Source organism: Cebus imitator, unplaced genomic scaffold (genome assembly GCF_001604975.1).
Source record: "Cebus imitator isolate Cc_AM_T3 unplaced genomic scaffold, Cebus_imitator-1.0 Scaffold125, whole genome shotgun sequence".
Lineage (NCBI taxonomy): Eukaryota > Metazoa > Chordata > Mammalia > Primates > Cebidae > Cebus > Cebus imitator.
Genome location: NW_016107440.1, coordinates 2,640,484 through 2,655,942, shown reverse-complemented (window position 1 = coordinate 2,655,942; position 15,459 = coordinate 2,640,484). Strand labels below are relative to the sequence as shown.

General features: G+C 49.9%; 1 protein-coding gene and 1 long non-coding RNA gene across 4 annotated transcripts in view; both read left to right on the top strand.

Moving 5' to 3' along the window:
• Window positions 1–15,082, top strand: part of INTS9 (integrator complex subunit 9) — a 122,806-nt gene extending 107,724 nt beyond the window's left edge. Inside the window, exons 11-16 of one of the 3 annotated variants that reach the window (XM_037742685.1) lie at window positions 2,473–2,644; window positions 5,444–5,568; window positions 7,407–7,574; window positions 11,718–11,816; window positions 12,696–12,833; window positions 14,409–15,082. In XM_037742685.1, the coding sequence (XP_037598613.1) occupies window positions 2,473–2,644; window positions 5,444–5,568; window positions 7,407–7,574; window positions 11,718–11,816; window positions 12,696–12,833; window positions 14,409–14,585 (879 nt within the window). In that variant the 3' untranslated portion in view covers window positions 14,586–15,082. The remainder of the gene's footprint in view (window positions 1–2,472; window positions 2,645–5,443; window positions 5,569–7,406; window positions 7,575–11,717; window positions 11,817–12,695; window positions 12,834–14,408) is intronic. The other 2 variants (XM_017540494.2, XM_037742684.1) reach the window with 2 other exon arrangements.
• On the top strand, window positions 2,659–5,435 carry LOC108312537. Its single transcript, XR_001828683.2, has 3 exons — window positions 2,659–4,291; window positions 4,356–4,843; window positions 4,880–5,435. It is a non-coding gene; the product is annotated as an uncharacterized LOC108312537 (long non-coding RNA).
• Window positions 15,083–15,459: the final 377 nt, after the last annotated feature.

The following is a 15,459-nucleotide window of genomic DNA, read 5'->3' as shown; positions in this document are numbered from 1 at the left end:
AAAAAAAAAAAAAAAAAAAAAAAGAGTATCTCAGGGCAGTGCTTCTTTGGCCTGGTTGAGATTTAGGGTCTGTGAAGTCTCGGAGTCTGCACTCTGGATGCTGGAGTGGGTTAGAGATGCCTGGGCGCCAGGCACAGTGTCTGAGAAGCGTTCCAAGATGCCATCTCGTCGTGACTGTCTTTGGTGTTACCTTGAAGTGGGCCTGACACTGAGAGATTACTGTCAAGTGTTGGGCTGCAGGGGAGACTCTTGGTTCAAACCATACATTTAAAGAAAGCTTTCAGGCTGTGTGTCACCTGCTTTGTACTTATTTTTACTTTTTTACTTTTTTTCTTTTTGAGATGGAGCGTCGCTCTGTCACTCTGGCTGGAGTGCAGTGGTGCGATCTCGGCTCACTGCAACCTCTGCCTCCCACGTTCAAGCGATTCTTCTGCCTCAGCCTCCCGAGGAGCTGGGATTAGAGGCACGCACCGCCATGCCTAGCTAATTTTTGTAGTTTTAGTAGAGACAGGGTTTTACCATATTGGCCAGGATGGTCTTGATCGCCTGACCTCGTGATCTACCTGCCTCAGCCTTCCAAAGTGCTGTGATTACAGATGTGAGCCACCGCACCCAGCCTTAATTTTTGTTTTTTTCATGACAGGATCTCACTCAGTCACCCAAGCTGGAATACAGTGGCACAATCACAGTTACTACAACCTTGAACTCGTGAGTGCACGCCACAGTATCCAGCTAACTTTTTTTTATGTTTTGTAGAGACGGGGTCTTGCTTTGTTGCCCAGCCTGGTCTCAAACTTCTGGGCTCAAGCAATCCTCTTTTCTTGGTCTCCCAAAGTGCTGGAATTATGGGCGTGGCCATTGTGCCTGGCCCCTGCGTCTTAATATAGCTGTCTGTGTTATGAGAACATCAATTTCTAAAAGCCAATTTGATCTTTGTCGTGCACGTGTGTGAATGGGTGCATAGTGCACGTGCTGTACACATTCGGAGAAGCTTTTCTTGTAGCAGACAACAGAAATGATCGTGAAAGGACAGTGTTTGTCTTGGTCCCTATTCAGTTGCTGCAGTAGCTTAACATAGCTCTGGCTTCAAGGAAGAGGTCCTGTACTGGTAAACAGTGTTTCTGGTGTGACAGATGTGTTTACTGTCGCCAGGACTTAGTGATTCACGAGTGTTGGGAAAGTCACTTGTACTTCAAACAGGAAGTGAAGACTTTAGGCCGGGTGTGGAGTACCAGGCAGCTTATAAAGGAAGAGTCCGGCTAAGTCAGGCCGTAACAATCTGAGTAAGTTTCCAGGAAGTGTGTCAATATTACCAGAAAGACTTGACTTGCCCATGTGTTCCAAAAATCACATTATAGGTAAAAACTAATTTTAATAAGATTCACTTGTATTTTTTAAATTAATACATGTTATTTTTCAGAACAGTTTTAGGTTCACCGCAGTCATACGCCCCTGCGCCCCCCAGAGGGTGAGTAATATCCCCCCCCCCCCCCCAACACGCATCTGCCCACCGTCACCATCCCACACCAGAGAGGTGCGTTTGCTACGGCTGATGAGCCCACATTGTCACGCCACTCGCCCAAAGCCCAGAGTTGACATTGCAGGTTCCTTTTGGTGTTGTGCCTTCTGTGGGCTTGGACACGTGGACGGTGACCTGGATTCACCATTACATCATCACAGAGTAGCTTCCTCCTTCTGCAGATCCTCTTCGCTCAGCCTGTTCATTTCACCCTCCACAAATCCCTGGTGACTGCTGTGCTTTTTACTATCTGGATGGTTTTGCCTTTTCAGTGTGGCGGGCACCCTTCACTTAGGAATAGTTTCCTCCATGTCTTTTCATAGCTTGGTAGCTCATTTCTTTTTTAGTGCTGACTAATATTCCATCATCTGATATGTCACAGTTTTATTCACCTGCTGAAGGACATCTTGGTTGTTTCCAAGTTTTAGCAATTAAGACATTCATGTGTAGGTTTCCTGTGGACATAATTTTTCAACATATCTTTCTAAGTGGCTGTGTCGCTTTGCATTCCCACCAGCAGTGAAAGAGAGTCCTTGTTCTTCCATATCGTTGCCAGCATTTGGTGCTCTCAGTGTTCTGGATTTTGGCCATTCTATCATAATAGGTATGTAGTGGTGTCTCGTCATTTTAATTTCCAGTTTTCTAATGACACGTGGTGTGGAGCATTTTTTCATATGCTTGTTTGCCATCTGTCTTCTCTGATGAGGTGTTCTGTTCAGGTTTTTTTGCCCACTTCTTAATAGGGTTGTTCATTTCTTGTGCTGAGGTTTCAGAGTCCGTACATTTTGGGTCACAGTCCCCTCTCAGATGTGTCTTCTGCAGATATTTTCTCTCAGTCCGTGGCTTGTCGTCTTTGTTAGTATTTTAAATCCAATCCTGCTCACCCTCCAGCGCTTTGGTTCCCCCTCAGCCTGGGCAGGCTCACATCTCTTTTTACTTTTGCTGTTTTCCAGCTCATTCAGACCAATAAACTGAAGCATTACCCCAGCATCCACGGAGACTTCAGCAATGACTTCAGACAGCCCTGTGTGGTGTTCACCGGGCACCCTTCCCTCCGCTTCGGGGACGTGGTCCACTTCATGGAGCTCTGGGGAAAATCTAGTCTCAACACTGTTATATTCACAGGCAAGTGAAAAAAAATAAAACAGTTCGCTGCACCGAAGCCATTAGTGAATGCACCTACAAGATAGGGACCCAGGGAAGGCTTTTGCAGTGAGGCATACATATGAACATTGTTCTACTGTCGGTACCAAAGAATGAAGAAACGCAGGAGAAAGAGTGAAGCAGTGTATGCCATTGGCCAGCTGGGCATCCAGCGAGGCTTTCATGCCTGTGTTTGCAGGTTTCTGTGAAAGAGAATCCTGCTGAGTGCTTTGCTAGCATACTGTAAGCCATTTCAAGAACTGCAGTGATTCCGTAACCATCTTGTTTTACCTGTTAGGAATTGTTTACAGTTGTAGATCTTTCTCTTCTGATTGTAGTTTGCTCTGGCTGTGGATTTTCTTCTGGAGACAAATCCCTCAGGAGAAAACATTCCTTTGATAAGGTCAAGTAGAGGGCTTACTTAGATAATCTCTGCATCATTTTATCAGTGCAGCGCCTGGCCCTTTGAATCCAGGGACTTTTTTGCTTATCTGTGGTGGGGGTTATCATGCAAATTACGCTCTGACCTTTTTTATTTAGCTCATCAGCAGTCACTAGTGTTAGTGTGGTTTGTCTATGGCACAAAACAGTTCTTCCGCTGTGGCCCAAGGAAGCCAAAAGCTTGGACACCCATGGGTTAGGGTCTTCAGTGAGCCTTGGATTTTGGAAATCTTAGAGGCTCTGAAGTTAAAAAAAAAATCTGGCCCAGCTTGCAGTGACCTCAGCCAATTCACCAGCAAGCTTGACTGTCCCCCCGGTAAATGAGACTGTCAGTAGCTACCTCTGTGGTCACTCTGGGCACCAGGCATGGCACCTGGCACATCGTGGCTATTGCGAAAGCATCGTGGCCGCTTCTCTCCCTAGCGTTAGGAGCTGGGTTTGGAGGAGGGAATCTAGTGACACCAGATGCACAGGGGATCAGGGACACTTTGGATCTTCCCTCAGCCTCTGTTTCTCACCTAGAAGCCACCAGGAACACACCGATAGTCTAACCAAGTTGGGTTTATTGGCTCATTGCAGCAAGGGGAACACACACCATGGGTAGAAGCCTGGGAAAAGACCTCATGGGACTCAGCCTGGCATTTGGTGATGTGTGGGGGTTCACGGAGGTGAGACATCACCCTGTATTGGGTGCTGTCAGGAGGCAGGGTCATTCTGCGATGGCTTTCTGAACTCATTCTTACCTAGAACACAGGAAGAATGGAGACGACATAGCATGGGGTTCACTCATGCTGTGGTCGCGACAGCTCTGTGTCGTGTGTTTAGGATGATTGCGGAGGGTCTGGTTTTCGGCTGGGTCCATCGTGGTCAGACAAGGCGTTGGTGTTCCAGGAAGTTGTGTTCGCACAGCACGAGGACACTTGGCCTTGTGGGTGCCAAACCAGCTCTTGCTGATACCAGGCTGGGCAGAAATTGCCAGGAGAGGGCCTGGTCACCAGGACAGCTTTCCTCTTCTCAGACCCGCTTTGGGCTAAAGGCGGACCGCAAGATACTGATTCACAACACTCAGAACTTTGTTGTTGCCCAGATGTCATTCATCAGGAGGTTGTCCAGAGAATATTGTACATAGTGGGGCTGAGGTTGGACTCTCCTGATGAGTGGTGACTCTTGACATTTGCCATGACAGTGGTCACTGCATCTACACAGACAGTGGGTAACCTTACTTTAGTACAGATTTTTCTTCAGCTAAGAGGAAGTCAGGACTGTGTGGTTTCCTGTGACAACTCTGGGTAATGGGTTTGCGTTTCAACTGGTTTCTGGGGCTCCCAGGGCAGAAATTGTGTCGGGAGAGGTTGGGACCACCTTTTTTATTTTGTTGTGACTCCTGGATACATGAAAAGGGGGTCAGTATTCTCAGAGAAGCACAATCCACTGGGCTGGGCGTTTACGTGCCTGGCACTGCCAGTTTGTGCTGATGACACTGAAGACGTCTGTGTGGCAGGTGAGCCTAAGCCAGGGTCCCTTGTCGCTGGGCACAGCTGCACTGGGAATCGAAGCATCACATCAGTCGGGACCAAGCGAGGTCTTTTGGCCCAAGGCAGGCAGCTCCCTCAAGTGGGGGGAATGTCCCTTGCCAAGCAGGCTCAGCGGCCCTCAGGAGACAGGCCGAGCAGAGGGCGAGGACCCTTCCCAGTTGGTCGGTTGCAGGCGCTGGGCCTGCTGGGGAGCACTGCGGTCTCAGTCTGCAGAAGCATTCACAGCCTAGGAATTGGGGAGCGGTCGTCTCCTAGCTGCCTCTCACACCTGGGCATTAACTCAGAGCTGATTCTAGGTTCCCTAGGTTTGTGCCAGGCCTCTCCGCCGGGAAGTCACGCTTTTCTCATCATATTAAATCAGTATCTTGTGGGGGACACTTTGAAACTATGTATATATCCTGTTCTCCCTCAAAATGGTATTAATATTGTCAGCATTTATTGATGATTCTCATCTGACTAAGTAGTGAACTGTAATGGTTGCCACAGGATGATTTTGGTTTTTATTTCATCACTGATGTGTTTTGGCATTTCGTTGTGAAGAAGAGCTTTCCTTTCTCCCCCACATAGATTTTTCTCCCTTATTTACTTCATCTGCCTCTGTTGAAGCTTGGAGCCCACCCCCGGGGTCCATCCCAGCCCGGCTGTCCTTCCACAGGGTCCCCCTGACCTCCGTCCCCCGTGTGTTCTTCCTGGCTCCCTCCTGACCCCGGGACTGTCTCCTGGGCCCTCTGTGCCCCAGCGCCGCCTGGCTCAACAGCTCCTGTGTGGCCTGCATTGTGATATTTCTTTCCTGCACTTTCCCTAGAACCGGACTTCTCATACTTGGAAGCCCTGGCTCCTTACCAGCCGCTGGCCATGAAGTGCATCTACTGCCCCATTGACACCCGGCTGAACTTCATCCAGGTGTCAAAGCTGCTTAAAGAAGTGCAGGTAACGAAGGGCACTGCTCGTGCCTTCACATGGTCCTGGCACCTGGGCGTGGCCCGTCGTGTGTTGGGTGAGTGGAGGGAGATCTAGCTGCATTTCATTCTTGTCTTCAGTTCTCACGCGTCTGCATAATGCTGGGACGCATGCCGGCTCCCCTCCACCGAAAAGGAGTGGTCTTTACACCCTGACAGAAGTTTCCATTCTCAAGAAATCAGAAATGGAAGGGAAAGAAAACCATCTCACCCCTGCCAAAAAAAAAAAAAAAGTCATTCTAGAAACATTTTCACTAAGCTGAGACGGTTTAGTTGAAACGCGTAGAGACCATGCTGCACGTGTAGGCTGTGCCGCGAGCAGCGCTGTTGGGTTTGGGTTTGGGTTTGGGCTTTGTGGTGGTTTTTGGTATTTGTTTCACTTCACATGTTCTGCCCTGGAGAAAGGGAGGAAGTAGCCGGGGTGAAGTGTAGCCCAGGAGAATCCATCACAGGAGCGCATGGCAGGAAAGCGGGCTGCAGAACCACTGTGCTGGTTGAGCCCCTGCTCGCCCGACAGGTTTCTGGCTGTTGAGAGGCAGGAGAGGAACTGGAATTGACAAGGATGCCATCCTTACGCACTCTCCCTTCCCACCCCCCGGTGTTCCAGGAGTGACATGAGGGCCCAAGGGGCCCGGCCCCTTCACCCTCAGGATGAGAGGCCCTTTGACAAAACTCTTAAATCAGGGGAACCCCAGAAGAGCCCAGAGGCTGGATTCTGGTGATTATTAACATGCTTCCCAATGAAGACAGAACATTGCACTCTCTAGGTGTGATGAGAGTAGAGAGCCACCGTCTGCAGTGATTCGCCACCACTGCAGGCTCATCCACATGCTAGAAGCAGCGGCAGAGAGCCTGCTGCTTTCCATGACTAACAAATCCTAGTCCTGAAACCCGTTCTTGACCCCCAACAGGTGCTCATCCTGGAAACTGGAGGCCTCCTGGTCTCCACTTTAGTTGAGGAAAACCTGGGAGAAGCCTTCAGGCCGCAGTTGTGGTGGGAGATGCTGTGAACCAGATCGGGAAGTGGAGCACAGGGCAGTTTGGAGAAAAGCATTAGCCCTAAGGAACAGGTGCCCCTGGAAGCTCAGCCTGGTCAGCCTGGTGGAAAGCCATGTTCGTCAGGGAATTCGGGGCTTGGCCCAAGCTCTTAAGTAGAAGCAGGGGCGATATAGCGCCCCGTGGGCTGCCAGCATTCCTTTTCAATTGGGTGATACTTGTGGAAAGTAAAAATTGGTTTATAATCTTTTTCTTCTCAAGATAACAAAGGAGACATTTTGTTTAAAAAAAAAAAAAAAAAAAAAAAAGCTCTGTCTCTATGTCTTGGTTGTACACAGTGAGCTCATGACCTGAGCAGCTCCCGCCGCCCAAGACCAGCTGACCTGCAGATCGAGCAGAAACTCCAAACCCACAACGCCAGCCCAACACTGAAAGCAGCAGCTCTTGCTAAGCAACCAAGAGCTTATACTAGCGGACCTGTGGGAATGTTCTAGAAAGACTGTTCCCCCAGAAAGCTCAGAGATCTCTGGGAGCAGACACATGGAAGTCACCATGAAAATTATGTAAACAGTGAAAAAAATGAAAACAAATGCAGGCTGAGGCATTGAGGGGTTTCCAAGACGTTTTTTCTGCGCCTTCACATTCCCTCTCCTGTGCAGTTTGTTGGGCTTGAGCTTGAGAGGATGAAAGTTCTCCTTGGCCTGGAGGTGGTGAGCCTGTGATGAGGGGAGTGGATCCGGGTCAAGATCGGGCCTTCCACAGGGGCCACTGTATTTCACACCTCCTTTCTCGCCTGTCCCATTGGTTCCTCAGCCGCTGCATGTTGTGTGTCCTGAGCAGTACACCCAGCCGCCTCCAGCCCAGTCCCACAGGATGGACCTCATGATCGACTGCCAGCCCCCCGCCATGTCCTATCGGCGGGCCGAGGTCCTCGCCCTGCCCTTCAAACGTCGGTACGAGAAGATCGAGATCATGCCAGAGGTAAGCTGTTCTCCTTCCTGGGGTTAAATGAGAGCTTTCCACAGAGGCTCTTGAAGAGGGTGCAGCGTGGCCTTCTTTTGGATTTGTGTCAAATATGAATGAACCAGGCTGGGCACAGTGGCTCATGCCTATAATTCCAGCACTTTGGGAGGCCGAAGCGGGCAGTTCACTTGTGGTCAGGAGTTTAAGACAAGCCTGGCCAACATAGCGAAACTCCATCTCTACTAAAAATACCAAAAAAAATAGCCAGGCATGGTGGCCGAGTGCCTGTAATCCCAGCTACCCGGAAGGCTGAAGCATGAGAATCACTTGGACCAGGAAGTGGAGGTTGTAGTGAGCCGAGGTCACGCCACTGCACTCCAGCCTAGTTGACATAGTGAGTCTCCATCAAGTATGAATGAACCAAAGAACATGGACCCTTAAGCAAGTAACTGGGAAGCAGGGGGATTTTCAGGTTCTTCTCGTTTTTCAAATAATAAAATAGCAGCTGTTAAAGTCAGGACTGCTCCTTACCTGACGTTCAGCTATGTGACCCCTGGGCCACATCACGGGCCAGATCCCTGAGGAATGGAGATGCTGACACCTACTCTGTCCCATAATACCGTAGGGTGGTGGCTTTTCTCTTCCCCCTGGACCTCAATTATGAGCAAGGGTCAGAGTTCACTGAATTCAGAGGTAGATGGGGGAGATAATAGAAACCCAAAAATAAGGATTGTAAACTTGGTCCTTATTCACATGCTCGTTAGCATACTTGCAGGTTTTGGCCTATCAGAGTCTAAGTATGTTGTAGTTCTGTGAACTCTGAGCTTCAGTTTTGGCAGGGAACACGCAGAAGCATGCTGTCCGTGTGGAACAGCTGTGACATGCTGTGCTCGGGCCACTCCTCTGAGAGGGAGACAAGGAGGAACACGGCCTCTCCTGAAAGCCAGCGTCCAGGACGCTCGGAGGCTGCCTCTGCCTTCCCTTCGTCTCTTGAGGCAGCTTGAACATGTTTTCAACAGACAGGACAAAGAAATACAAAAACCTAATGTTAAAACCAGTGTGCCCAAAATTATTTTGGAGTTTGAGGTTCAGAAATGGCCTCTAGACCTTGGGTTGGAGGTCTCTGCTCCTGAATGTGACGCATTCCCACGGGCCTGGAGAGGCTGCTAGAGACTACCAGGTGCCATCTTTATGGTTAATATGTTTGTATTACTTTGTTATGATTTTGTTTTTCAGTTTCTCTGGTTTCGTTTGGCATTTTCTCTGGATGTCTCTGGATTGTTTTTGTCTCGTATTTTACAGGGGCTGGGATTGGCGGCCTCAGTTTAGATTTCAACTCTCATTCCTTAAACCTGTTGGTCTCAGGCATCCTTACAAATAGAACTCCAAAGAGGTTTTGTTTATGTGGGTAATGTCTATTAATATTTGCTATAGGAGAAATTAAAACTAAGACATTTTAAAAATACTCATTTAAGAATAATAAAACAAACCTATTATATGTTAACGTAACTAAAGGATAAAGACAAAAGCAAAAATCAGTCCCCAAACCAGGGATAACTGTTAATATTTTGATGTATTTGCCTTGTCTGTTCACTGTGTGTGCACATACTGGAATCACACCTCATACACTGTCTTTTTCACCTGGCAGTAAGTCTATCATTAAAGATATTTCAGCCGGGCACGGTGGCTCACACCTGTAATCCCAGTACTTTGGGAGGCCGAGGTGGGTAGATCATGAGGTCAGGAGTTCAGGACAAGCCTGGCCAAGATGGCAAAACCCTGTCTCTACTAAAAATATGAAAATTAGCTGGGCATGCTGGCGGGTGCCTGTAATCCCAGCTACTTGGGGGGTGAGGTTGCAGCGAGCCAAAATCACACCACGGCACTCCAGCCTGAGCAACAGAGCAAGACTCTGTCTCAAAAACAAAAAGATATTTCAAAAGCTTCAGCTTTAATGGTTGCATAATGGTCTGTCAGAATTGATTTAACAGCTCCTTTATTCGTAGATTTTCATTTCTGGTTTTTCTGTGTTATAAATAGCACTTTCAGGAACATTGTTTTACATAAATCTTTGTCCACATATGCTTATTTCCACAGGAAAATTTTCTGAAATTAGACTTTCTGGGTCAAAGACTCTCAACGTCCGTTTATGGCTCTAGGCTGTACATCGTCGGCCTGTCCTCTAGGAGTGGGGCAGTTCACACTCCCGCAAGAAAGCTGGAGCCAGTTCTCGTTTCTGCCTCCTTGCTAATATTGGATGCTGTCCTTTTTTTGTTCTTTTCTAATTTTATTCAAGTCTTTTCCAGTTATGTAGGCATACACTGATATCTCATTTTAAATTGTCTTTTTTTTTTTTTTCCCTGAGACAGAGTCTTGCTGTGTTGCCCAGGCTGGAGTGTAGGGGTGCAATCTCGGCTCACTGCAGCCTCTGCCTCCTAGGTTCAAGCAGTTCTGCCTTGGCCTCTAAGTAGCTGGGACTACAGGCCTGTGCCTCCATAGCTGGCTAATTTTTTTGTATTTTTAGCAGAGATAGGGTTTCACCATGTTGGCCAGGCTGGTCTCGAACTCTGATGAACCCACACCAACCTCCCAAAGTGCTGGGATTACAGGTGTGAGCCACTGCATCCAGCCAAATTGTATGTCTTTCATCATTTATGGAGATAATGTTCTCAATCCAACTTGCTGCAGTGATTTCTTTGCCTTTAAAGTGGACATTATGGCCGGGCACAGTGGCTCAGGCCTGTAATCCCAGCCCTTGGAAGGCCAAGGCTCCCAGCATTGGCATGACCTGATGCCAGGAGTTCGAGACCAGCCTAGACAACACAGCAAGACTCCCATGTCTACAAAAAAAAAAAGTAAATTAGCCAGGTGCGGTGGTCCTTACCTCTAGTCCCAGCTGCTGGGGAGGCTGAGGAGGGAAGATCACTTTCCCAGGAGGCGGAGTTTGAGGTTGCAGTGAGCTATGATCACACCACCACTGCACTCCAGCCTGGGCAACAGTGAGACCCCGTCTCAAAAAAATAGACTCCTTCAGAGTTTTCTTGGAAATAGTGCATGGCTTCCAGGGGAGTGTGTTGTACCCACTTGGTTCCCATAATGCCAGCCCCAAAGCTGTGACCCCAGCTAACCTGTGAAGGGCATGATCGCAGTGCAGAGAGGAGGGCCTGAAGTGAAGAACGGGCATCTGGCATTGTCAGGAGACTGGCGCACACCCTGCTCTTCGGGCCAGGGCCGCTTCACGCCGACCCACAAGCAGTTTTCTTCTTTGATGGACCAGGCCTCACATACCATTTGCCAATCTGCTTCCCTGTCCTAAGCTGCTTCCTCCGCCTGTTTGGTATTGACCTTCATTTTACATAATGGCCTCTTGCATGTTATTGTTTTTAAAGAAAGGTGGCTTGGCTAGGTAGAGGGCTGCATGTCTGTTAAAAACCATGCAGCTAAACTCAGCAACAAGCATCTAATAAGGTCAGGCTGCACAGTAGGGCACCCATCAAGTACAGGTGGTCAGAAAGACAACACTGCCCCAGGTAAAGCCGTAGCTTCCACCATTGGGAGAAGTCAGACCTTCAGGAAGGGGAGCGTTCCCTCAACCCCCATGCAGCTATCCCTGTCCTTCCTGCCACTGGTCACCTGGAGAGGGGCTAAGGGTGAGCGAAAGGCCAGAATGAATGAAAGGCAGCTCAGGTAGGTTCCTGCGACACTGTAAAAGGGTCATCAGAGTTGTGTGGAAGCCACTGGAGAGGTGGGCGAGGCCGTGCAGTTGAGATGGGTGCCTTGGCCGGGTGCTAGCATTCTATTATTGGTGGGGTGACCAACCAGAGGGAGATGCAGAGGGGTCAGCAGGCTGGGGTTCAGCAGGCGGTGATGTGGCTGCCCCGTGACCTCTGCTGCAGAGCGCAGAAGCCACAGCTGCTATGTCATCTGGACCGTTGGGCTCAGTCGGGTTCATGCCCCTTTTTCTTCCTTCCTGTCTGGATTCTGACTGATAGAGGTGGATGTATGTGTGATAGATTATTTTTTACTTAAATTCTTTTTACAAGTTGTTTACCTTTAAAGTTATTTTCTCCTTAGACTGCAGTGATATAAATAGATTAAAGGAAAAGTCAGTAACGGTCATCATTAAAAGTCCCCAGCCTGAACTGTGCCCTTTGCTTTCAGCTTGCAGACTCACTAGTGCCCATGGAGATCAAGCCTGGCATCTCCCTGGCAACTGTCTCGGCCGTGCTGCACACCAAAGATAACAAGCACTTGCTTCAGGTATGGGGTGCTGGGCAGGCATGCAGGGGACCCCCTTCCCAGCCAGAGACCCTGCCCCCCAACAGAGTATATTTGAAACAAAGAGCGCTTCGTAAGAAGTGTTTCTCTGGCCACGTGCCTCAGAGAGGCTGCTGTCTCCCAAGGGCTGCCCCAGGCACGTTCTGCAGGGGAGCGCTGCCGTGCAAGGCTGGCTGTGGGGAGACGTGCAGCTGCAGGTGCAGCGCTGCCCTGGGGGGCTGGAAACAGCGCAGCTGCGTGAGGCTGTGGCAGCCCAACTGCCTGGCCCTGCCACTGACCCATACACAGGTGGTGGCACTTTGGCTCCAGGGCAGGTGCCGTGTCTTTAGAATTCCTTTCAGGAATGGTGTCACCCTGGACTGTGTCACCTTTGTGCCATAGGTAGAACTGCTCCTAGCTACCACTTAAAGTCTGTTAGACCCCGTGCTGGGTCCTTGTCTTACTGATCCCTCAAATAATGTGCTGCTGTCACCATTTCATAGGGTGACAAAGCTGGGGTTTCCCCCTTTGGTCTGACCCCACAGCGAGTATGCCCAGCCACGGCATCATGACAGGTACCTGCAACACAACAGTATCATGTGGAAAATTTATTCAGCAGATACTGCAGTGAATCACCTGAAGGTTTAAAAATGGATCTTGATAGAAGGCGGAGAGCTCAGTGAATAAAGGTGTTGGTTGGGTGGACAGTTGAGCACGTGGCTCTGGGGCCCCCAGCAGCCAGGGAACCTGAGCCGAGTGCTGGCTGAGGAAGCCAGGCCGGGGCCTGTGAGGATGGGATAGTCTCAGGCTCCCTGTGGGGCTTGCGATGGCGCCTGCTGCTCAGAGGAAGCTCATGAGAGCCACTCTTTCCTTCTGCTCCAGCCCCCCCCTCGGCCTGCCCAGCCCACAAGCGGGAAGAAGAGAAAGCGGGTGAGCGATGACGTCCCAGACTGCAAAGTCCTGAAGCCTTTGTTGAGCGGCTCCATCCCCGTGGAGCAGTTCGTGCAGACCCTGGAGAAGGTGAGCAGCTTTCTCCGGCGTCATGGACACGCCCGACGCAGCAGCCTTTCGCTGGCTCACTACGGTCCCTGGCGGCAGCGAGGGCATGTTGCTGGTTGGACCTGCTTGGTCCAAGACCCTGCGGGGAGACCCAGGAGAAAGTTAGAGAGTGGAGTGAAGAGCGCCCCCTCTTCCCTCCCAGGCATGAGGTCAGCAGGCCTCTCTAGACTGAGGAAGCAGCTGCTTCCACACACAGACATGACGAGCCGGGGAGGGTGGGACAAAGAAGGGTCCATCCCTGCCAGAGCCTCGAGCTTCTACAGCTGACTCCTTGTTGTCGGAGGGGAGCCAAGGCTTCACTTGAGTGTCAGGATTTTGGGGAGGCAGCCGCCATGGTCCTAGATGCCCAGGAATTCAGAGAATAGGCCCAGTCATTCAGACAGGGTCAGGGCAGGCACCTGGGGGGCACTGGCCCTTCCCCTCTGTCTCAGCAGCCTTGACGGCTGCTTCTCCCAGAGATGAGATTTCTTGACTCTGATTAAAAGAAAATAACCTTAGTTAAAGGTTGTAATTTTGGCTTCAGAGATCACTGTTTTTTTATATTAGGATTATAGAATCCTTGATTGAAGGAGAAGGAATTGGCTAAAGGTAATGCTGTTCATGCTGCTTCTTGCAAGAACTGCAACAAATTATAATCATTACAAGGAAGGAGATTTCTATGAGCGTTTTATCCAGTGTAAATATCACAGTTGCTGACCTTCAAACCTTAGAGGTTTTCCCTTTCCTAGGATTGGTTTTCTCCACCTATCATCTTTGATTTTCCTGCAGGAAAGGCTCTCCTCCCCTCTCCCCTGACCTTGCAGGGCTCCTGGGCCTTATTGCCGGGCGTCAAGCTGGACTTCTTTAAACTGGAGATGAGGACCTTCGGCCTGGCCCAGCCTAGGTCTTGACACAATGTTCCACCGTGGCTCCTCTCTGCAGAAGGAGCAAGCCCCTGTCCAAGTCCGTAGGGGAGCCTGAGCCACGAAGTGCAGGTGGCCTCCCCACACAATGCCCTTCACTGCTGTGTGTCCATTTCGGGCACATGCCTCCTTTCCACATACAGTACACCTGATCTGTAAGGAAATTCTGTCCTTGGCGGGAGCAGTAGCCGAGAAATGTGTGCTCTGCTGCCTTCTCCTTCACTCGAGAGGGCTCTGCCAAGTCCCACAGTCCAGGGTATCTTGCTGTCACTGGCATTTTCCTGGGAGCTCAGACAGCCAAGACTTAGGAGGAAGCTTTGTCACCAGGGAAGGGCATGGCGCGAGCAGCTAGGGTCCCAGACTCCTGAACACAGTCCTTGGACATGCCCTCAAAAAGCTTTGGCAAAAAGCTTAGGCAGGTTGTAGAAATTCTGTTCTATTTGGCATGAGATTTTGCATGTTTAGGGTCTCTTCTCAAGTATGTGAAACTATTGCTGCGTAGGCCCTATGACTAGTCTGAAGAATTCTGTTGAGGCACGTCAGCTTCTGGAATGTTCGGTCGAGTCTGGGAGGTGTCGTTGGTAGGTCTCACAGCCGTAGTCCGCTCACCCCTCTTTCTTTTCTTCTGGAGCAGCACGGCTTCAGTGATATTAAGGTGGAGGACACAGCCAAGGGCCATATCGTCCTGCTCCAGGAAGCTGAGACGCTCATCCAGATTGAGGAAGACTCGACCCATATCATCTGCGACAATGACGAGATGCTCAGAGTGAGACTGCGGGACCTCGTCCTCAAATTCTTACAGAAGTTCTGAGTGGGCCGTGCGCCACCTCCCTGAACTCCTGCAGGCCCTCACTAGCCGCCTGAGGAGCAGCATGAGAGGCCGTTCACCGTGTCTCAGGTGTCCTCTGGCTTGAGTGAAGCGGCGGCTCTGGAGGGAAAGGGTCTGGACTGTGGCCGGGACCCCCAGTCTGGAGTCCCAGCACTGTTGCAGGCAAGAACTTTCCACGTCAGGCTCATTTTCTTCTCGACTCTGGCTCTCTTGATGAGCTGAGGGGTGGCAGAAGGGGACAGAAGCAGTTTTCCAAGAGGCTCATGGTGGCCAGGGAGGTGGAGGTGACCAGCTGGCTGTCTCCCGTGGCCTGTTTCTCATGGGTCCCAGGACTCCAGCAGAGGAGCCCATCTTTGGTTTAATGCCTACAGTGCTGCGCCTAATAAGGATGATCCCAAAAATACAGTAAAGTAAACCCATCAACCCGCCTTTTCTACTGTGAGTCCATTTGTTAATAAAAACTTATTTTTATAAAATCAGCTGTCCTCTGTTGAACCTACAATCTATATATAGATTTAATAGCTAAAAAATATGAAAATATACAGAACAGCATGAACTCAGAAAACACCGCAGCAAATTCAAGTGTGATGTGTGTATTATAGAATTTGTACTGCTTACAAAAGCATAGATCTGTCTCTTCTTAAATCACATGAGGAGGTGCTCACCTTTAAGCTGGGTCTGCATGGCAGAGTGATCCCGCTCAGCACCCCAGCCTCAGGCTCCACGCGCGCCGCCTCTCCCACACATCCTCAGTCTCCGCGTTCCACCGTGCATTGCTCACGGGTACCCACAGCCACTGGCCGTATGAAGGTTTCAGACAAAAGTAACTTCACAAAAGATGGCTGCTTGTGAAATG